The sequence below is a fragment of the Microcebus murinus genome, chromosome 4 (genome assembly GCF_040939455.1).
Source record: "Microcebus murinus isolate Inina chromosome 4, M.murinus_Inina_mat1.0, whole genome shotgun sequence".
NCBI lineage: Eukaryota > Metazoa > Chordata > Mammalia > Primates > Cheirogaleidae > Microcebus > Microcebus murinus.
In genome coordinates, this window is record NC_134107.1 from 88,218,863 (window position 1) to 88,241,539 (window position 22,677).

General features: G+C 40.2%; 1 protein-coding gene across 6 annotated transcripts in view; it reads right to left on the reverse strand.

Moving 5' to 3' along the window:
* Nucleotides 1–22,677, reverse strand: part of EXPH5 (exophilin 5) — a 75,614-nt gene that overhangs the window by 8,612 nt on the left and 44,325 nt on the right. For 3 of the 6 annotated variants that reach the window (XM_012773737.3, XM_012773738.3, XM_012773740.3), the window contains exons 2-5: nucleotides 21,562–21,722; nucleotides 19,589–19,751; nucleotides 10,319–10,367; nucleotides 2,995–3,133 (exon numbers count right to left, since the gene is read on the reverse strand). In XM_012773737.3, the coding sequence (XP_012629191.2) occupies nucleotides 2,995–3,133; nucleotides 10,319–10,367; nucleotides 19,589–19,751; nucleotides 21,562–21,722 (512 nt within the window). Of the gene's footprint in view, nucleotides 1–2,994; nucleotides 3,134–10,318; nucleotides 10,368–18,549; nucleotides 19,752–21,561; nucleotides 21,723–22,677 lie in introns of those variants that run through there. The other 3 variants (XM_012773744.3, XM_020286675.2, XM_020286676.2) reach the window with 3 other exon arrangements.

A 22,677-nucleotide genomic window follows, 5' to 3' on the forward strand; every position in this document is an offset into this window, starting at 1 on the left:
GGGTGGATTGCTCAAGGTCAGGAGTTCGAAACCAGCCTGAGCAAGAGGGGGACCCTGTCTCTACTAAAAAAATAGAAAGAAATTAATTGGCCAACTAAATATATATAGAAAAAATTAGCTGGGCATGGTGGCACATGCCTGTAGTCCCAGCTACTTGGGAGGCTGAGGCAGAAAGATCGCTTGTACCTGTGAGTTTGAGGTTGCTGTGAGCTAGGCTGACACCATGGCACTCTAGCCCAGGCAAGAGAGTGAGACTCTGTCTCAAAAAAAAAAAAAAGTTTAGCACCTAATTTATAAAGATACTTAGTTTATAAACTAAGCATAGATTTGAGCAATATATAATTAAAAGCTATATATAATATTATTAAATGATATGCTAATGATAGATTGTTTTTCCTGGAAAAAGTAAGATCCATTAGCACTCCTATAATACAACACTTTCTATGTGTCAGAATGCACTTAATATATTAACTCTAAGTTCTCAATATATTAAGCACTTAATATTAACTCATTAAATCCTCACATAGCCTTACAAGGTTGGTACTTTTACTATTCTCATTATATAATGAGTACACTCAAGCATGAAGAGATTAAGTGAATTGCTAAGATCAAAAGATACTGGGATTTGAACCCAGACAGTCTGTCTCCTGAGCCATGCACACAACCACTGCACAATGCAACCTCTGTGCTATAAAAACTCACTTTTTAGTTTTTGCTCTTTGTGAACTATAAAGATGATTTCACTCTGAGATGAGCTCATAGTTGTTATAAAGATATGAAGTTGCTATTGTCAAACAATGATTACTTTTCTCTCAATAGCAAGGTCAGAGGGTGGCGCCCACTGAACTCCTTATAATATTGAGGACCTAGGCCAAGCCAAGACCAAGGGCTCGTGCTTACTAGGACCACAGTCTCTGTGATCTCAGACAAGTCACAGCCTATTTTCAGTGACATGGTTGGTATTTCTTAAACTGTGTTTATTTAATCATACCTGACCTCTTTTCCTCAATAAAAACCTGTTAGACTTTGAATAGAACCATAATCTTTTGAGGTTTTTAGATTCTCTAAGATCCCCCCTGAAATAGACATCTTTTTCTATATTCATATTATAATAAATACAAATAAATTATGTGTATTTACTGAAGAAATGCTCATTAATGAAAATCAAATCTGAAATGAAAAGTAAGTTATAGCATTGTTTGAATTACCAAAGAAGTTTTTGGTTTACAGAAATCTTTCCTTCTGAGGTACATAAAATGGTTCACTCCCTTGGTTATTTCAAATTACTTGTCATTCAAAATTTTGATTTTAACTGTGCAATGACAGGGAAAGTGAGGCCTATCAGTGTCTGAGCACATATCAGGAGGCTGTGCATGTGAGGTGCCAATTATGTTAGGGCAGGTGCTAAAGGGATTTTTTACATCTGTTCTGGATTTTCCCTTCCCTGTTTTATTTATAAGTTGGTGCTATTAAGTTTGCATTGCCAACAAAAGAACTAACCTTGCCCATTAAGGATCTGTAACTGAGGAATTCTTTACAGAATCATCTGTCAATGTTTTAATGACAAAATATTTATTCATCCCTATTCCCTGAAATAATCTACTTCCGATAGCCACAACGAAATAATTGATCAATACCAAAGTATAAGGTGGGGCACATGAAACAAAACAAACAGGATTTTAAGTTACTCAAAGTCACTTAGAATCCCAAATTAACAATGCTGTTTTTTACTCACTACCCCTAAGATGAGAAAAATTCCTGTTCTGCTTCTCTTCTTTATTTTAGAGAGGCCGCATCATTTTTTTTCCATTCCATGAACAGTGGCTCTTCCCTTTAAACGAAACCCTCATTTTGGAACAGAGATTTTCCTCTGGGCTCTGCCAGGAACCACGATACTGAAGGGAGTCCCTAGGTTGACTGTCCAGCTGAATGGCCCTCACTGACCACCACACCTGCCCCACACACTAGGGTCGAGGTGATGTTACTACCTTTGCAAGCTGAATTTAGTTCCTCAAGGTGAAGCTGGTGATGACTTTAGAGTTAACTTATTTTGACACAGAATAACCTATGTGAAGGTGAACTATGATTATATAATAAGAGACGTGCACATGTGGTACTTTTGGCATCTGTTTCAATTTTTATCGTTATTTATTGCATGTGGTTAATTTTTTAGTGACAATTAAATTTCATCACAGTGTATTTAGGTCCTAATCAGGAACAATGAAAGTCTATTAAGAACAACAAACTTTGTAGATATATTTCCTAAAGATATATTTTCTTTTTACCTGAGGTTAAATATTAAACATTATTACTATTTATCAGTCCTTGATCTGAGAATATTTGCTTAGATTATATTATAATCATAAGATTATATAATCATAATGATTATATTTAATCATTCCTTACTATTTGTGTTAATAACATATATCAGCATCCTCTTCAAATAAGGTAAACAAGGGGACTTCAAAAGTAAACTACTCTTGAAATGTATTATTAGGGTATTTGAGATCTTTCTAATGTTTTGATATAGTCATTTATTCTACACACTTCCCTGTTAGAACTACTTTTGTTGTATCCCATAGCTTTTGGTATGGTGTGTTTCCATTTTCCTTTGCCTCAAGAAATATTCTAATTTTCTTTCTAAGTACTTCATTGATCAATTCATTGTTCAGAAGGGTATTGTTTAGTTTTCCTGTGTTTTTATAGTTTTCAAAGTTTCTCTTATATATTTCTAGTTTTATGCCATTGTTATCATAAAAGATAGTTAATATAATTTCAGTTTTTAAAATTAAAAAAAAAGTAAACTACAGGGGTCCTTCTTGGTGTACTTACACACACACACACACACACACACACATATGCGTGCGCGCACACACACACACATAGTAAACTACAGGGACGGATATGTGTTGAGCACTTTAATACAAACTATAATTATTATTTGCTTTCTTTAGTACCAGGAGTTCCAAAGGCAATTTTGATGCACAGACTTACCTTGGAAAAACTCATTCTCCAGCAATGAAGCATCCCATGGAGGAGGCATGCCACTTTCCTCCCTCATGACTGCTGGCTTGGGGGCAAACGCACTGTCAACTGGTTGATTTTCCAGAGGTGAATTGTATATTTTTGCCTGCTAATTTTAAAGTAGAAGACACAACATTATTTCTAGACCTTTTCCAGCCAAAATGCTCACATACTCCCACAAAAAATGTCCCCTAAGTTTAAAAGTCCTAGTGTAAGGACTGCAAATCAATTTTCCTAACATTTATTTGTCAACTTGTAATGTTTTGTTGTTTCTGCCAGTTGCAGCTGACCATGAACTTCTCCATACTTACATTAATTCTTCTTTTTTTTCCTTTAGAGACAGAGTCTCACTCTGAAGCCCAGGCTGCAGTGGCACGATCATAGCTCACTGTAGCCTTGAACACCTGGGCTCAAGTGATCCTTCCCACCTCAGCCTTCCAAGTAGCCCTGACTACAGGTGTGCATCGCCATGCCCACCTAATTTCTTATTTTTTGTAGAGCTGAGGTCTCGTTATGTTGCCAAGGCTGGTTTCAAGCTTCTGGCCTCAAGTGATCTTCTTGCCTCGGCCTCCCAAAGTGCTGAGATTACAGGCATGAACCACGGTACCTGGTCCACATTCGTTCTTTTAATTATGAATCTTCTGAGCCCCTCTCTGCCAAAGCTTGCTACAAACTTCAACAGCACTACATAAATCTTAAGGGAGTTCTTGGCAGGCAGAAAAGAAATCAACCTCTCGAGTTGGGAGTGTTTTCTCCATGGCCCCAATGCCTGGGATTTTGGATTTCTTAATACTGTAGGATTTTAGATTTCTTAATACTGTAGGTATCAAGAGACTGTTAGCTAAAACTTGTAGCGGACCTTAAGATTTGTGAATTGATGGATTTAGGAGGGAAAAAGTGTTTCTATTCAGAGGTCACTAGAATGGTAGACCTCAGCCATGAAGAGCTGATTTAGTAGTTCTGAAACAAAGGCACTAAAAAGTATGACCTTATAAATGATGAAAGTCTTTTTTTTTTTTTTTAAGAAAAAAACCATTGCTAATTTTTAAACTAAAGGATTTAGGAGAATGATATAGAGCTAAAGTCGTTTCACTTTTTTAAACTAGCAAACATTTATCTTGATTTGATCAAATCCAATCACTGCCCTACTTTCAAGCCTTTATTTGTCTTCATAACCTTGCAGGCATTATCCACTCCCATACTTTCACTTTCTTGTGCCAAAATTCCATTTGCATTTCCTCTGTCACTCATGACTCCACTTTAACTCATCCTGCACTTAACCCTACAGAAGGCCACTTCTCTTTCTGGTCTCTATTTTCAGCTTACTCTGCTACCCAGTCCTTGCCTCTTAAATCCTTCTCCTCCCTAAGTGTTCCTTCCCTCCATTCGATGTTCATCATTGCATTTCCCCTCATCTTTAATGCCTAAGACCAAATGTCTAACCTTTCCAAAGCTCCAACTTTTTAATTTCTCCATCACAAGTCTGCTCCATTTTAAAGCCCAGGTTCTTTTAACCCCTGCATTCCGTACCATCGAGTATTTTCACTCCTGCCTGCTTTTTTCCTCAAAGTCTAGGCCAGTCTTTTCTTATAGAAACCTGCCCGAATTTCATTGACATGTGGTTTTCAGTTCTGTGGGCAAGCCACAATTGACTACTCACAAAGGAGATTTATTAGTAAGGAAGGAATTTTCCATTGATAATTTATTGGTCATTGGATATAATTTAACACACTAATATAAAATTCAGAAGTAAATAGATAGTAGAAGGAAAACATAACTATAGTGAGATATCCATTGGAAGTTATAAAACCTCAAACCAATCATCTGAGAAATCAGATGAGTTAAAGCTAATTCTTTTTACTCTAAAGTACATCAAAGTATTTTTTTTAATTCCCTGCCTACTGTCTCTCTAACTCTTTGTTTGTGGTAATAACAATTAGTCACAGATCTTATAAATCCATTCTTCCCAAATCTGCAGCTTTGACAGTTGGTGTGGAATAGACACAGCTGATTAAGAGACTATCAAGGGTCATTGTTTCTGAACCGTTTAACACCTGAACAAACTTCAGATTTTCTCTTTGTAGACTAGGGTACATTCCTTGTGGCCTCCAGGATCACACTGCTTTGTAATGAAAGTTTACAGTGACATGAAAAGTACATGAAGAAGGGCTCCGTGTTTCTGCTCCTCATTTTTGCTCTTTCTCCTCTTCTTCTCCTAAAAAATAGCAACTCATCCTTCAGAGTCCAGTTCATATATCATCGTCTCTGCAAGCCCTTCTCTAGCTCTTCCAGGCAAAATTAATTCCCAGGTTTTTTTTTTTTTTTTTTTTCTTTTTTGAGACAGAGTTTCACTCTGTTGCCCAGTCTAGAGTGCCGTGGCGTCAGCCTAGCTCACAGCAACTGCAAACTCCTGGGCTCAAGCGATCCTTCTGCCTCAGCCTCCTCATTAGCTGGGACTACAGGCCCGTGCCACCATGCCCGGCTAATTTTTTCTATGTATATTTTTAGTTGCCCAGCTAATTAATTTCTTTCTATTTTTGGTAGAGATGGGGTCTCGCTCTCTGCGCAGGCTGGTCTTGAACTCCTGAGCTCAGATGATCCTCCCACCTTGGCCTCCCAGGGTGCTAGGATTACAGGCATGAGCCACTGCGCCCGGCCAATTCCCATAGTTTTTTAATGCTCCTTTAGTATTGTACCTATTAGGTTATATTGAAAGTTATTTACACTCTTTCCACCTGTACATTACCAATAGCCTTCTCCCCTTCCTCCCTACCACCAATTTCAGTTCCTACTCTGATCTAGGAAACCAGAGAAGTGGACAACCTCTAAATAACTAAGAAAGCACAGTATTTTCCTTTTTATCCAGAGCACCGAGCCTGGCATCCAGCATATAAGAGATTGGTTAATATCAAATCCAAGACTACTCATCTTCCCACAGTAACATTTCCTTCTTCTAGACTTTTTAAACACATTTTTGTATACTCATTTGCTACCAATTTTCTTATATTTGAAGAAAGTTACTCACTCAGTTTTCAAAGTACTTTTTAAAATATTCTCTAATTTACAACACATTTGCAAATTATGGATTATCATTCCCATCTTGCAGATGAGAAAACTGTACTTCACATAAGTGTCTACTTAAGTCACATGAATCATATTAATATATGGTGGCACTGACTACACACACTCACACGATCTGATCCCAAGCCCTGTTCTTGCCATCATGTTGCTTTTTCACTGTTACTTTACTAATATACATACATATCTTCAGTGAGATGGTAAACTCTCTGAAGAGGAGAACTTGTCTTAGACATTCCACATCCTACATTACTTGTGGCACAATGCTTTGCACATAGTTATAAACTGATTTACATTATACCAAGGTAGAAAACTACCTATTTAAGATTTCTAGTATGTATTATAACAGAAATTGGGACACTAAAGATTTATAATATTCACTCAGAAAAGCATGTTGTAGGCAGGACAGCATAGTGGTTAGACACATCAGCTCTACCTACATAGGTTCAAATCTTGGTTCTGCCCATTAATAGCTGTATGACTTTGGGCAAGTTATTTAACCTCTTTTACCTTAGTTTCTCTCCTGGTAAAATGAAAACAATGACAATAGCAATAACAACAACAGCTACCTCATAGGGTTGCTGTGAGGATTAAGTGAATTAATAATCGTAAAACATTTAGAATGGTGTCTGGCACTTAGTATAAGTCCTTACTGTTGCCTATTCCTATTGTTTTGTGGTTATAGAGAATTTCCTGGAGGCCTCCTGCTGATGTTTGAGATAGAAAACTAATCCCAAAGGATTAGACGCCAGAGTTTCAAAACTCTGGCTCTCAGATCTCAGTTACGTTCTCAAACATGGTACATAACACAGGCTGCGCAAAATGAGGCCTTTTACGCAATTCCAATTTACTCTACTGATATTGTCTGCAATTCTGACATGACTAGGCTAGACAAACAATCCTTCTGTCACAGGGTAACCTTAGAATATTGAGAACTTACAAGGGCAGCCAAACCTGCAGAGCAGCTGTCAGAAAGGAAGCCCGACACTGATTATCAAGTGCTTTGCCAAAATCAACAAATAAATTTGTCAAGGTGTTCCTGAATTTGCTCTATGTCTGTTTTCCTGCACAGGACACATCCACCAATGAACCTGTGGCTTAAAACCACCCAATAATTTCTTCTTTCAATGACTGAGTGCTCAGGTTGTTCTAGAAAGTGGGGATACACAGGTGCATGTGACACAGTCCCTGCCCCGGGGAGCTCATACCAAGCCAGATGAAAAGCCACATTGTGGAGTGTGGAAAGTGCCACATTGGAAGTGTGTTCCTAGGGGCACAGAGCTGGGAGTATCACCTAGCAGGAGGCCCAGGCAGAATCTGTTGAGATGTAAGGAGTAATCAGGTAGCCCGGGCATGCTGCCAAACTTCCTGCAATACACAGGAGACCTCCTGCCCCATGAAACCGAGTTATTCAGCCCTAAATGTCAATTGTGCTGAGGTTGAAAAACACCCTGGGCTCAATGATCTCCGAGTTTCTCTGTAGCTCCAAATATTCTATGTTTTATGAAACCCTCTGCTTCCTTTAAGCATATGCAAATGTTTAAATAGCAGCTTCCTCCTCTTCTGAGTGGAAGTTCATCCAATAATGTAGTACAATCTCCCATAAAATGATGGGAATGCCCTTATACCATTCCTGCCAGGCTGCCAACCAAGTGATGGGAAGTTTATCACCTCAAATTTTGGCAAGAATTCCTATGGCATCAATCGTCAACTTCCAGCTCTCTCTGGGGATAAGGGGATAGGACTTCTATGAATAAATAATGAACATCTCCACGTCATGCAGAACTCGTTTTAGATAATACTTGCATTATTTTCTCTCTCCTACTTTTTATAATAGATGTTAACAGGGAGCAACAATCACTGGCTTGAGTTTCGTTTATTTGCCTAGCTCTTCCCTTTCAGATTGTCATGCTCTGAGCAGCGAAATGGTTACACGCAAGTGGCAATCAGGAGTGTCAAAGAAAGATGTCCATAAGTCCTCGGACTGGATTCTCAAATCCTGAGAACTCCAAATTAATTCCGCCATTTAATAACTCCTAGGCATTTGCATTTCTCTTTTTTTTTTTTTTTTTTTTGAGACAGAGTCTCACTCTCTTGCCCCAGCTGGAGTGCCGTGGCGTCAGCCTAGCTCACAGCAACCTCAAACTCCTGGGCTCAAGCGATCCTCCTGCCTCAGCCTCCCGAGTAGCTGGGACTACAGGCATGTGCCACCATGCCCGGCTAATTTTTTCTATACATTTTAGTTGGCCAATTAATTTTCTTTCTATTTATAGTAGAGACGAGGTCTCGCTCTTGCTCAGGCTGGTTTCGACCTCCTGACCTTGAGTGATCCACCCGCCTGTGCCTCCCAGAGTGCTACGATTACAGGTAGGAGCCACCGCGCCCGGCCTGCATTTCTTTTCACATTCCTTGTCTGCTTAAAACAGCAGAGGATAGGCCGGGCGCGGTGGCTCACGCCTGTAATCCTAGCTCTTGGGAGGCCGAGGCGGGTGGATTGCTCAAGGTCAGGAGTTCAAAACCAGCCTGAGCAAGAGCGAGACCCCGTCTCTACTATAAATAGAAAGAAATTAATTGGCCAACTGATATCTATATAAAAAGAAATTAGCCGGGCATGGTGGCTCATGCCTGTAGTCCCAGCTACTCGGGAGGCTGAGGCAGAAGGATCGCTCGAGCCCAGGAGTTTGAGGTTGCTGTGAGCTAGGCTGACGCCACGGCACTCACTCTAGCCTGGACAACAAAGCGAGACTCTGTCTCAAAAAAAAAAAAAAAAAACAGCAGAGGATGGTCAGTCTGAGCATTTCTCCCTGGAAAACTGAGAGTACAGAAGCATCCAGGATCAGGGCTCTGTCTTTTTAGAGAGCAAAGCTGGATGCAGAGGATGTGCCACTTCAGTCCACTGCTCAGTAACAGCAGGGTCTCTGCAGGTAGAGAGCACCCGGGGGCCATATGCAAACAGGGCGCTGGGGCCAAAAAAACTATCGGCATTATAGACTTCTGGTTGTGAATGTATAGAGACCCATGGTAATCATCAGTCTACCATTTGCCAGTGCGACCTCAAGCATAAATTTTAAACTCTCTAAACCTCAGTTTCTTCATCTTTAAAATGGGAACAGTTTGGGGGATGGACATGCTTGAAGCTCTTACTCGAGGGGGGAGGGGGCATGGGCAATATATGTAACCTTAACACTTGTATCCCCATAATATGCTAAAATAAAAATAAATAAATAAATAAAATGGCAACAGTGATAGGACCTACTTTATAGATATTCTCTAGGGATTAAATGAAAGGGTCTATGTCAAGTGCCTGGGTGACAATAAATTATCCATTAAGTGTAGCAGCTATTGGTGCTGGTCTCACGGTTGGGGGTGAAGCATTTAGAGGAGAGAAATAGAGTTCAGTGTTAATATCCAGAAAGAAGAAGTAGCATAAAGAACCTCTGTTTACACATGCTCCTTGCCAGAATTCTACTCCATGCTTTTTGTGGGGAAAAGAGAGAGAGAGGGAGAGAGGGAGGGAGGGAGAGAGGGAGAGAGACAGAGAGAGAGAGATAGCAGTACTAAGGCCACAATAAATACCTTTGCTCTCCTCTTCACTCCTAGTCCCTTCCAAAACTCTACCCTTCTTTCATCTCCAAACCACATGAGTTACACAGAAGGACACAGGCAGTATAGATCAAAAATTATGACCCTGAAAAAGCAGAAATTTAAAGCTTCTCCATTTAGTAAGCACGTGAACACAGTGGTAAATTTAAATTTAAGCCTTTGAGGGAGGGTCTCACTGGGTCAGTCCCCTCACTTGAACTTGTTCCGGCTTCTCACCTGTCAGTGGTGAACACAAATGATGAGCACACTCAGACAGGATCCAGTCCAGACCCACCCTGGCTGGCAAAAGTGGCTGTGGCTGCCTCTGGCCTCTTCAGGGCCGTCCAGGAATGACACGTGGTGAATTATGGGAGATGCCACTGATGGCGTGAGTGGAAACATGATGGCCTCCCTTCTTCCTGGCAGAGCCTAGCCTACTATTTGAGCGTTCTAGTACCAGAGCCAACTGGAAACCAACTACGGCTGGGAAACCTTGAACTCTTGAGTTGAAATCTTAGCTTCTAAAGTAAATTTAAAATTGAGCCAAGGGGAATCCTACTTAAACAGGAAGCCCACCTGGAATTACCTAAGGTCTAAATTTCCCGGTGTCAGCTTTAGTTCTCTGCTTACTTACCCCAGCAGTTCCCCTCACAGACACAGGAGGGCCTGCATGGCTGTCACATCTGTGGAAAGAATTTGAAATACTTTCTTTAAAAAAAGAGCCTTTTACCGGGAGGACAAGCAACAGCACATTTACCATTGTATTTTGATATCTTGAGAAGATACATTTTTAATTCTCTGTGGAAAGATATCTTCATTAGTGTATTGTTGGAAAAAATTTCAGAAACCTCTTCCTATGATTGTTTAGAATCAATGTTTTACATCTTTGTCACTCGGGTTTCCAAGAAAAAATTATGTAATAGTGGATTTGTATTGGAGCACAGCATGAAAACATCATAAAATACAGTAGTCAAATTTGTTGTTTATTATGTGTCAGTCACTGTTTTCATGATCTTTGTGCATGTTAATTCATTTGGATATATCACTTCCATGAAGGGGATATTATGGCTACTCCCATTTTACAGATGATAAGATGGAGAAGTTAGAACACACTGCCCATGGTACATAGTTAGTGGCGGAACTAGGCGTCAGGCACAGCTTGTCTGAATCCAGAGCCCTCCTTTTCCTCTTTTTTTTTTTTTTGAGACAGTCTCGCTCTGTTGCCCAGGCTAGAGTGTTGTGGTGTCAGCCTACCTCACAGCAACCTTAAACTCCTGGACTCAAGCAATCCTTCTGCCTCAGCCTCCCGAGTAGCTGGGACTATTGGCATGCACCACTATGCCCAGCTAATTTTTTCTATATATTTTTCAGTTGTCTGGTTAATTTCTTTCTATTTTTAGTAGAGACAGGGTCTTTCTCTCTTGCTCAGGCTGGTCTCGAACTCCTCACCTCAAGGAATCCTCCTGTCTCGGCCTCCCAGAGTGCTAGGATTATAGGTGTGAGCCACCGCGCCCAGCCAAGAGCCCTCCTTCTTAATCAGTACAGCAGTACAACAGTCAGTACAACGGACTTTTCTTCCAAATAGGAAGCATATTTTCTCTTCCTGTGTATTTTTATTTTAAAGACCAATTACATCAGGACCAGACTTAACAATCCATAAGAGCTTTTATTTTATAAAAGCAAAAAAAAAATTGTTTTAGGATGTTTATTTTTATAAAAATGCCTGACTTACTGGAAAACCATTTTGGAGGTGAACAAGTATACCTTTACTATTTATTTTGCTTCTCTGAAATTCAGTGAGAAGGTTAAAAATATACAAGACCCAGGTCCAAAACTGAGATCAGTTTTGATCATTTAGACCTATAATCTTACGCCAGGGGGCACTATACTTGAATTCTGGTCCAAGATTTAACAGACCATAGTGAGTCACAGCTCTGTATGAAATCAGCCCTCTCCTCCATTAAGAGAACAGCGATAGGGATCAAGAGTTAAAGGAACTAGGATTCTAGGTTAGATCAGTCAAAAGTGGCAAAGCACAGTTGTCTTTCATGCAAACTCTTAGCTGCTTCGTGGTGCATAAAAGTTGAGCATAAAACCTAGGAAGCCAAATAATTCTATACTTTTAAGATATCCATATGTATTTTCTAGTTTAGCTCAGATTTTAAATAGAAACTGGAATTAATACTATGGATTTTTTTGTGTGTATTACTCTGAAATACTAGCTCTACTAAAGAAGCTAAATAATTGGTTTTATTTTTATTCTTCTTTTCCATGCACAGTTATTGAGCCTGAATTCCTCCTACATGCTACAGACTATGTTGGACTCCTTGAAGGAGACAAATATGACTGAGATCAGGACCCTGTTCTCTGAGAGCTTTTAACAATAGGAAAGATTAAATATATAAGGAGCCAGAATATAAGCCAAGACTTGATGAGGTCAGTGGAGACATAAGTAAAGTACGCTGAAAATGCAGAGGGCCCAGCTGGCACTTTCTGGTCTGAACAGGGGAGACGACAGGGAGAAAATGGGAGTTTAACTGGTGCAAGAGCCCAAAGAAATGCATGAGGGAAAGCTTGGAGATGGGAGCATTGCAAGGGAGGTTGGGAATAGGCAGCTAATTCAATATGCCTGGAGCCAAGACTACATGCCAGATCCTGAAGATCTTTCCAGAAGCCTGCTGGGCTGCAGCCCTCACAGTACATCCCCACATGCCAACACTCTTCACCAGCTCTCCAGGCCCTCCCTCTGATTTGGAGTGAGAGCAGCAGGGGCAGGTTTCTGAGAATGGCAGGTGAGTGGGAAATGCAGCTAACGGGCCAGAGGATGCCTGGAGCTCAACTGGGGCAGGGTACCACTAAGTGCAAGGGTGTGCAGCGAGTGGAAGGACGCATACCCACCTGAGGGTGTGCACGACCGAGTATGCCCCTGGGCACTTAGGTAGAGGGCTTAGGACTCAGCCACTTTGGAGGCTCAGAGGCCGTGCACCCACTCCTAGGCCCTCCCTCAAGTTAATTTATGTTTCTGATGTGAATAGCTTCCACTTGAAGAACGAGTAAAAGCAACGATCATATCATATCACGGAAGCTATGCTGGTAAAAGCTAGCTGGACTTGGTCATTTCAAGGGATACCAAGACACCTCATCTTCTGCATTTAATCACAAGCCCTACTGATGCCACGTCTCTGAGAGCCTTCACATATATCTCCCCACTTCTCCATCTCCAATCATTCTGCCTGATATTAAACTTTCACAGCTGCTCTTCTGGACACCTCTGCATCCTTCACACCCTCCAACAGAAAGATCTAAAATGCAAATTTGATGTTATCAATCCCTGCCTAAAAATCTTAAGAGGTATTATCCAAAAATCTTAACATGGAACAAGGCTTTTCTTTGATCTCGTGACTCCACTCCCAGACAACCCTTCAAGTCTCATCTCCCCACACTCTACTCCTCCATAGGTACCTGTACTCTAGACTTGTCAAATTAATTCCACCTCCATTCAATATTCTCTCTTGTTTTCACACATTTTCAGATACTATTCAGAAATGCTCATTCAACAGAGTAGGGTGGGGCTCAAGAATATTCATTTCCTACCAGAACCGTAGGTGATTTTTTTCCCCCAAGTGTTGGTGGAGCACACGGGAACCACTGAGGAGCTCCACCTGTATGGCCACAGGCCATTCAGACCCCACGTGTCCAACAGGGACTCCACACCCTCCTTCCAGCCTTGCTCCTTCCTATCCAATCAATCAATCAAGTCCTGTCATTCAAACTCAGAAATCCCTCTCAAATCCATCCACATCTCTACATCTCCTTGCCTTTACCTTGATGAAGACATTTATCATCTTTTGCCTTTATTATTGCACTAGCCCCTTAAACTGTCCTTCTGTCTCCAGCCTTTGGTCCTAATCCAATCCAGTCTCTATACGTTAGGTAGAGCGATCAGTATTAATCGAATCATGCCACTTCCCAGCAGGCTTTCCATTTGCTCTCAGGTAAAAGTTGAAATTCTTTTCTGCATTTGTAAGGCCCTATCTGATCTAGTCCCTGCATGCTTTCCAGCCTCATAACTCACCTTCCTATATCCCTCCTGCCATAGGGGATTTGATAGATCTCTGAGCCTATACACATATTGTTCTTTTACCCAGAACACTCTTCTACCCCCTATTTGCCTGGATAACTAAGTCATACTTGAAGAATCACTATAAATACCATTTTTTCCCCCAGGATCCTACCTGGACTTTGTCTGAGATACATACCCCTCGTGTGTCCTCCCACAGCACACGGATCTTCCCCATCTCTTAGCATTATTCTTGTATGTTTCTCCATTTCCATTTTCTTGTCCTCACAAGACTCAAGTCTGGGAATGCAAGGCCTGTCTGTTTTGTCCCACAGTGCTGCACATGGTATTCTTCAAGTCATTTTTGTTGAATACATGAATGAATGCGTTCATTCTTACCCTCACCACATCTGCTCTTCCTCTTATTTTCTTCATGATCATCTACCTATTTTCCCAAGCCAGACTGGAAAGTTCATCTCTCCTCCTCCATCTTCCTCACTCACCACTTCCAACTGGTTCTCATGATTCTACGTTCTAAATCTTGCACAGATATGCCCATTTTTGCCTTCCTCATTGCCTCTACCTTATTTTAGACCACGACTATTTGAACAGTCCCTTACCTGGTCTCTCTGACTTTAATTTTTCCCCCTCAAATCTATTCTTTGTGCTACAGCTAGAGCACAGTTTCTCAGCCGCGGCACTACTGACATTTCTTTGTTGTGGTGGTCTGCAGGACATTTAGCAGCATCCTTGGCTTCTAGCCACTAGATACCAATTGCACGCCCGCTTCAGTTGTGCCAACCGAAAACATTTTTTCTAACACTGCCAAATGTCCTTCAGGGGACAAAATCACCCTTGGTTGAAAACCACTGAGCTAAAGTGATCTTTCTAAAATGAAAATCTGATTATGTCACTTCTCTGTTCAAAAACCATCAATGGGAAAAATATACACGCATGCACACATACACACACACACACACGGAAATCCACTGAAATGTTAATGTCTGTCCAGATCAGTGGGTTGTTTATAAACAAAGAATAGGAGTAGTACTATTTTAAAAGGGATTAAGGTATTATTTTGAAAGTGATTAATGGCTTCCTACTCCCTACAGGATCAAGTCCAGGCTCCTTCATACGGCACTGCATATACAAAGTCGCTGTGTTGTGGCCTCTCCCAACCTCTCCTGCCCCATCTTATCAGTCCTCACCTTTACTGTGTCACTGAACCCCAGGGACCTACGTGAATTCCTGTTTGCTCCAGTCTCTGCACCTTTGCTTGTGTCATTCCTTTTGCCAGGTGCAGCCTCTAGACCCTTAATTGCCTGGCTCAGTCCTATCTGTCCTTCAAAAACTGGCCCTTCTCTTCCAGGAAGGCCTCTGGATCCTCTAGTCTGAGCTAAGTGCTTCTCCTCCATGTTCTCCTGGCAGGAATAACAGGCATCGCCATAGCACTCACCATATCAGACCACAATCATCCGTGCACCTGGCTGGTACCCAGGTTGCCCAGTTATGCCCCCATGGCATCCCTGTGCCAATTCTAAAGGGCACCCGTTCCTCCAGACCTTTTACTGTCACTTGCTGGAAATTTCCATCATACATACACAGATCCTTGATGGTAATGATGTAACTGGCACCTCCTAGAGTTCTGTGGTGTTAACTCCTGCCTGACCCTATGCAGCAATCTGGTGCTCCCTACAAGGTTGCAAAGTCCTCCAGGCAGGGACTCAGATTTAATTTCACAATTTTTCTCCTTTATTTTATACATTTCACTGTTTTATCTCCAGTACTAACCACAGTGTCTGATCCAGAGTAGGACTTTGAGATTAATAAAAGCTTAATAAATAAATGAAAGGGAATATATCTTGGCTACAGTCACCCAGGCCAGGAATTCTGACAGCTTATTCCTAGTAGGAATAAGCTAAACTGCAGTGGTTCCTAAATCTGCACGAGCCTCCAAATATCCTGGAGAATTAAAAACAAATCAATAAAGCTCCCTACACCCAGCTTCAGACCTTCTGAATCAGAATGCCAATGCTGGAGCCTAATTATCCATCATTATTTTTAAACTGCGGATGAGATTCTATAACTAGATCAACTGGGAACCACTGGCCACCCAGGATAAAACTCAAAACCACTCCCTTTGTCTTGCTGTCTTCTACCTCTTGCCACCACAACCCTGCAGTTTATCTGTGGACACTGCACCTGGGACCACAGGAGCTTTTCTAAAGAAGGATCTTGCTTACTCTGACCTCTCCTTCAGTCTAAAGTGCCTTAGAGTCCTGTGTCTTCCAACTCAGATAGAGGCACTCAACTGGAAAAGAGGAAGAGTGCACAGTAGGATGTCTGGAGGGATGGGGGACAGAGAAACTATCCAGGAAAAAAAAATATGATCTCCCTTTTTAATTTTCCAAATTAAATGTGGCCTTTTTGCTTATGTAACCAGGAGGTTGCAGCTGGACTGCCTAAGCTGTGTACACCCCATGGATCAGGCAAATTTGGGCATGTCTGAAGAGCAGCTGGGTGGATCCACCAAAGCTCTTTGCAACTGAAGGATAACACACATCATCTATTCATGGTGGGGAGGGCACCACTGGAATAACTGGGGGTCTGGAACAAAAAAAAGGAACAACTGTAGATTCTCCTTGGCAGCCAGGAAGACTGCATTTATAAGTTCAAGACACAAAGTACTAGATAAACTCTGTGGAAAGACTTTATGAGATGATGGAGTTGCTGCAATTCTGTGATGGGAGCTGAGCACCACGTGGTACGTGCACTAGATGACCCATAACAAGACGCTTGGAAACATGTGTCTGTAACATGACTTACAGGAAAATGATGGGGGAAAGCTATATGCAATATATGAATACTTTTCTAGGATTTATTGGCTAACAATAAATAAATTAAAACATGAATGGAAAATATTTTTGTTTTTTCCTAGGGTTGGGGTGGGGTAACCATTTCTGAATAGGGTTAAAATCATAATGAAATAATTTGGGAAGTGTATACATTTGGGAGGAGGAAGGAATCATATTTGAGGCAGGAATGGTAAGCTTTTTTGCCTTTTTATACATTCATGGAGTCATGTTCCTATGGCTTCTTATCCACCTATATCAAGAAATCAAAGCTTTGTGGCTCACGCCTGTAATCCTAGCACTCTGGGAGGATGAGGTGAGTGGATCGTTTGAGCTCAGGAGTTCAAGACCAGCTTGAGCAAGAGTGAGACTCTGTCTCTACTAAAAAAATAGAAAGAAATTAGCTGGACAACTAAAAATATATAGAAAAAATTAGTCGGGCATGATGGCACATGCCTGTAGTCCCAGCAACTCAGGAGGCAGAGGCAGCAGGATCGCTTGAGTCCAGGAGTTTGAGGTTGCTGTGAGCTAGGCTGACGCCACAGCACTCACTCTAGCCAGGCTGACAGAGTGAGACTGCCTCAAAAAAAAAAAAAAGAAAGAAAGAAAGAAAGAAAGAAATCAAAGCTTCAAGGTGCCAAATACTTTTATTGGCTGGGCCTTAAAGTAAATGACTATATCTGGTGAAATGATGAACTCCATTGTCTTCTGGGGACAGCTACTCATTACCCAGGGTCATTTCTCAGTTAAAAGTAAAGCTTAAAAGAGAAAAAGAAATTTCTCTGATAAGCAAGTTTTTTAGGGATGAACAGAAGGCTGTCTTTTGCCTTCTGTTGGTTCTTTGTCTCTGATTTGCAGAAGATCCTCTAAACTGCTTTGCTGATTTGTCATCCAGAGCACCCAGTGTGACAAAGTCAAGCCCCTGATGGCTTCAGCAAGTAGAAACCTGACTGCTGCCTGGCCCAGCATGACTGTGCTTCCCCGGCCCTTCCTGGTGTGCTCATAGGCAAGGAGGAGCTCCTGAATCAGAGTCTGTATTTTGAAGGTTGATTTTGTATTTTAGAGGATCAGAACTGCCAAAAAAACTTAGGTTCTACTTGAGATTAAAGAGCCCCTCAGAATGTATGATACACAATTTATATTACTCGCCAGAGTAGAACACTCCCCTTTGAAAAAATACTTCCTCCCCCACATTTAGGATTTATATCCAAATGTTTAGGTCACATTCAAATTTAAAAATCAAAAGGACATGATTTTAAATTTTATCTTCTGAGACTTCTTAAGAGCAAAACACAGTACCTTTATTATATTCCATGCCAGCAGAATTAATAAATATGTAGCAATGTCAATGATAATGTTAAATGTTAAATATTCCCACTTACATTTTGAAAGTAAAATGTATTTAAAGATGATAAATTCTGAAAACTACTAAACACACACATCTACCTAAATGATGGAATTTGTTTTGTTTCTGCCTGCTGTGTCTCAGTTTCAGTTTTTCTGGTTAAAAGACCTACAAGTCATTTTGGTATCTAAGAATGACATTATCTAAACAGAATTTTGCAAGAACTCAATTTTTTTTTCTCAATTTGGTCTATAACCAAAATACATGACACCCAGAATGAAGATTATAGATTGTTTATCTACTTTGATCCACTTTTGCCGTAACTTGCAATGTGAGCTTGGAAATAACTTGTTCATACAGTTAACAGGTTCCTCAACTTTTCTCGGTTTGTTAATGCTAGATTGTTCAGCTACGCAATACTCTGCCTCAAAGAAAATCACCTAAAATACAAATTATATCACAAATCCTAGCAACACCACACATTAGGAATAATTTTTTTTCTCCTTAAAAGAAGTATTTCCCGTGCAAAAAATTCTCAATTTTAAATCCCCCAAATGAGAGAATCACTAGTGTCTCAAACATCTTTTTTACAAAGAAAAACAACTCACCTATTCGAAGAGTTATTTCCTTGCAAAGTGACTCTGGTAGACACAGTCAGATAAAGCTACATTTCGTTCAGCTCTTCATTATTTCCTCAGACAAAAACAACCTCAGGTGAAAGCTGGAAGTAAAAAAACCTTCCATCCACCCAAGAGGGGAGGACAGGGCTTTGCTAAGTTCCAGAGCCTCATCACACGCCCCACCAGCTGCTTGCTGGCTCTTGTTTTTCAGTGACAGTGACCTCCAACACCTTTTATTTAGTGCAGCAACGCACTCTTAAACCTGACGGCACACGGAACACATCACGTGCCAAGCCAACACCTTAAGAGGGTGGGAAGCTTTGCAACCAGGAAGACGTGCCGAAAATATTCAGCCGTCAGCTCAACTGCACATAAGCAGAGCCTTGCTTATTTTTCACAAAACAATCCAATAACACAATGAGTCAAGTGAACTGATTTATACAGTTCCAAACCAGGAACCATCTGGAACTATGCCTCCACTGCTCCAAAAGCTTCTCCTCTCTCACCTTATATTTAAATTCTGGGCAACCACAAGGGAACAGCTGCCCTCAATATTTCTAGTAGCAGCAATACATTTTCCTCCTCTGTTTTAAAATTCTATTTTCTCTACTCCCTTTGCTCATCTCATATTTACTCTCATCTAGTCTTTATACATAACCGACTCTAGTTATGACCAAGGACACACATACTCCCTAAAGGAGGAGTAGTTTTGATTTGGTTATCTTTTCCTGGCCAAGACACAGCCCAGGCTCTTGGAGCAGTGGAAAAACTGTCAATTTCCCAATGTTTAAGCCATCATTCCCCAAATGCACCACCCTGGCAGTTTGTTAGAAATTGGATTTCAGGTGAGCCAAGTTTCATGGTTTCATAAGAATTCTGTCATTGTGTGAGCTAAGTCCTGTTTCCTTTGTTACTATCTGAACTGAAATTCTAAGAACAAACATTAAACATTCTGGACACAGAACAGGCTGCTGGCCTCTGATATCAGCTGACTAGTGGGCTGTCGCATGATCTGAGTTTAACTCACCCTTTCTGTCCCTGCGACTGAAGCTTTAAAGTCTCCTTTCCAGATTTCCTGAAGGAAAAGAGGGAAGCGAATGATGATCTGAAGCTTGGCCGAGAAGGAACAGATGTTGGTTTTTTTTGATTAGTTAAATTTTTAGATCTTGACGTTTGTGATTCTATTGGATCTAAAAAAAAAAAATTTTTTTTAAAGTTTTGCATCATTAAAATATTTCCAAGTAAATATACTTGAAAGAACGAAGCCTTCGCTCTTGTTTCCCTCTCCCCCTTCTATGCAGTCTAGAAATGGAGCAGGCAGGCACCCTCACATGAAGACCTCAAGATTTAAGGGAAGTCAGCAGAGCCTTCTCTCAAAGTCCTGTGCCTCCCGTGTTCTGCTGGGTAGAGAAAAATCCTCCCCAGTATTATAGTATGGAGTCTTTAAGTACATACTGGGGCTCCAAGCTCTGTACAGTGTCCTTCCTTTCACTCTAGCTGTGTCAATCTTTTCAACATGTCTTCCCCATGGCTGTCCCAAACCCAAGCTAGGAAGTCAGGGACCCCATCCAATTCTCATGTTGCTCGACCACTCTGTCCTTCAGAAATCACAGCGATAGGTATCACTGCATAACATTTATGTCGAAGAAAGTAAAGGAAAAGAAAATTAAGCCATTTAGGCTGTTTCTTATTCCTTTCCAAAAATCTCTCTCTGTGCATATGCATTTGCTACATATAGGGTTTTACATATGTGTTTACATGCAACATTTACAGGTTGAGCAACCCAAATTCAAAATCCATAGAGCTTCAAAATCCAAAACGTTTTGAGCACCAACATGATGCTCAATGGAAATGCTCATTGGAGCATTTCAGATTTTGGATTTTCAGATTTGGGATGCTCAATTGATAAGTATATATAATGCAAATATTCCAGAATCCAAAAAGAGCCAAAATCTACAAGCATTTCAGATAAGGGATATTCAACCTTTTTATGTACAATATATATGTATAGATAATATATAGTTTTATACTCGAGTATTAAAAATTCAAAGGCAACATCAACATATACAAAGTCCATAACACCTTAACACTTTTGGACATGCTGACTTTATAAATAGTAGAAGAATTTAGGGTAAGGGAAAAGTCCCCATGGTATATATGTGGTTGATCTAAAAATAAACTGGTTTTTTTAGATAGATTTTGTTTATTATAAGAGCTACAAGACATTATCAATATATTATAAATTTAGAAATAGTATTACATGTTTTAAGATGTTACTAATGTTAGTAACATAAACAAGAGCAATCAGTGTGACTCTGTATCAGTAAAAAGATACTTTATATTATTTTAGTACTTTATATAGTTTTTAATGCACTTTCACAACAGTCCTGTGAAAGCAGGTTTTAGTATATTCCTTTATAGATTAAAAAAAATAATTGATTGGTGACGTTAAGTCCATGCTGGTGGGCACGTGGTTAAAATGTGCATAGAGGGTGTTTATTAGAACTCATTTATGGAGTTTAACAAAGTACCACAAGGGGGACAGCCCCTCTGCTTACCTTCCCTCACCCTTCCTCCAGCTTCCTCTGATTCTCCCCTCCCCCAACCCACCCCTTCTCTGCTTCCTCCTCCTTCCTTCTTCATCATCATCCCATTTATTTAAGTGCTTATTAAATAATAATATTTATTTCCAGCTTAATACTTTATACATTTGGATAAAGTACAGCTGGAATATTCGTTCCAGCTTAATACTTTATACATATAATTTTACTTGATACTTATAACCATCCTATGAGGTAGGTATTAACAACTCCATACCCCTGACATTACAGTAAAATTTCAGTTCACTTTTTTTAGTGTTATGTTGTAAAACTTTTGTACCTTATGACTTTAAAATAGTCCTAAACATGGATTTGTTAAATTAAAGGTCCACTGAGCTGTTACCTACAATGTATGCCACAGAAAAAGAAAAAAAAATGTAATTAAAAATTATTTTCTTACCATTTTTTGCCATCTCCTTCCTTAGCCTATATGTAAGTGGCTGTTTTAACATTTGGCTAACATCTGTTTCATTGCAAAACTTTTTTCTTTGAATTTCTTCAAACCATTCACCAGTCACTCCTTGAAGCCATCTGATATCCCTCTTTGTCTTCTGAAGTTTGCTGAAATAAAATAAAAATATCAATATACCCTTTAGTTCATTCGCATGGTACAAATTCATGTGACGGACAAACCTTTACCTAATGGAGGAGCATCATGAACTCTAAGTCTAGAAGAACATTGACTCTAGTGAGATTTTCCTTTTCACCACTGTCCATATATTTTAGGTGTATTCTTCAAATCATGATGACAATTTAAAACTTTTTGCCAGTAATTAAAATAATCGCCAAGTCAATAAGGACAACCTGAATTGAGCAATGTGCTAAAACCTGTCCTAGTAATGTAATCGAACGATAGATGTTCTAGTGACACGCAGAAACTAGAATATTCTAGTTCTGATTACTCATTCATTCATTTGTTAATACATTAAATGTTTATTGAGCAATCTTAATTAATTGTTTATTGAGGCCCCGTGTAGGCTGTGAGGATTGAATAGTGAATGTAACGAATAGGATCCTAACTTGTCCATGCAGTAGTCAAAGATAAAAGCTAACATGCAGAAAAAAAATTATTGAATATAATGGTCTTAGATAATGGAATTCTTTAAACACAAAAACACAAAAGCCCATGACTGAGCACAGGGCTAATGCAAAGGTCGTAAGGGATAATATGATTTGAGATGAACAGGAAAAGGCCATGTATGCAGAGCAGAAATGTGTCTGCCCCACAACTTTAGCATGCCAGGCCTCAAATTCTATCATTATTTCTTTTTTTCTTCTCTCCTGCCCTTTCCTGCTTAGTCCTCTTTCAAATGAAAATGCTGCTCTGAGTCCTTAATTAAATCACCGGTTGTCATGATTTCTTTATTTCATTTCCAAAGTGGATCATTTTGCTTTTTCTAAGCTGCTTGGAAATCCAAGGTGCTTAATCCAGAGGGAGTCGTTGCTGGACTGAGGCAACATGAGCAGAAAGGAGAGTTTGCAGAACTTGATCACAGGGCTAATAAAGTGGCAGGTT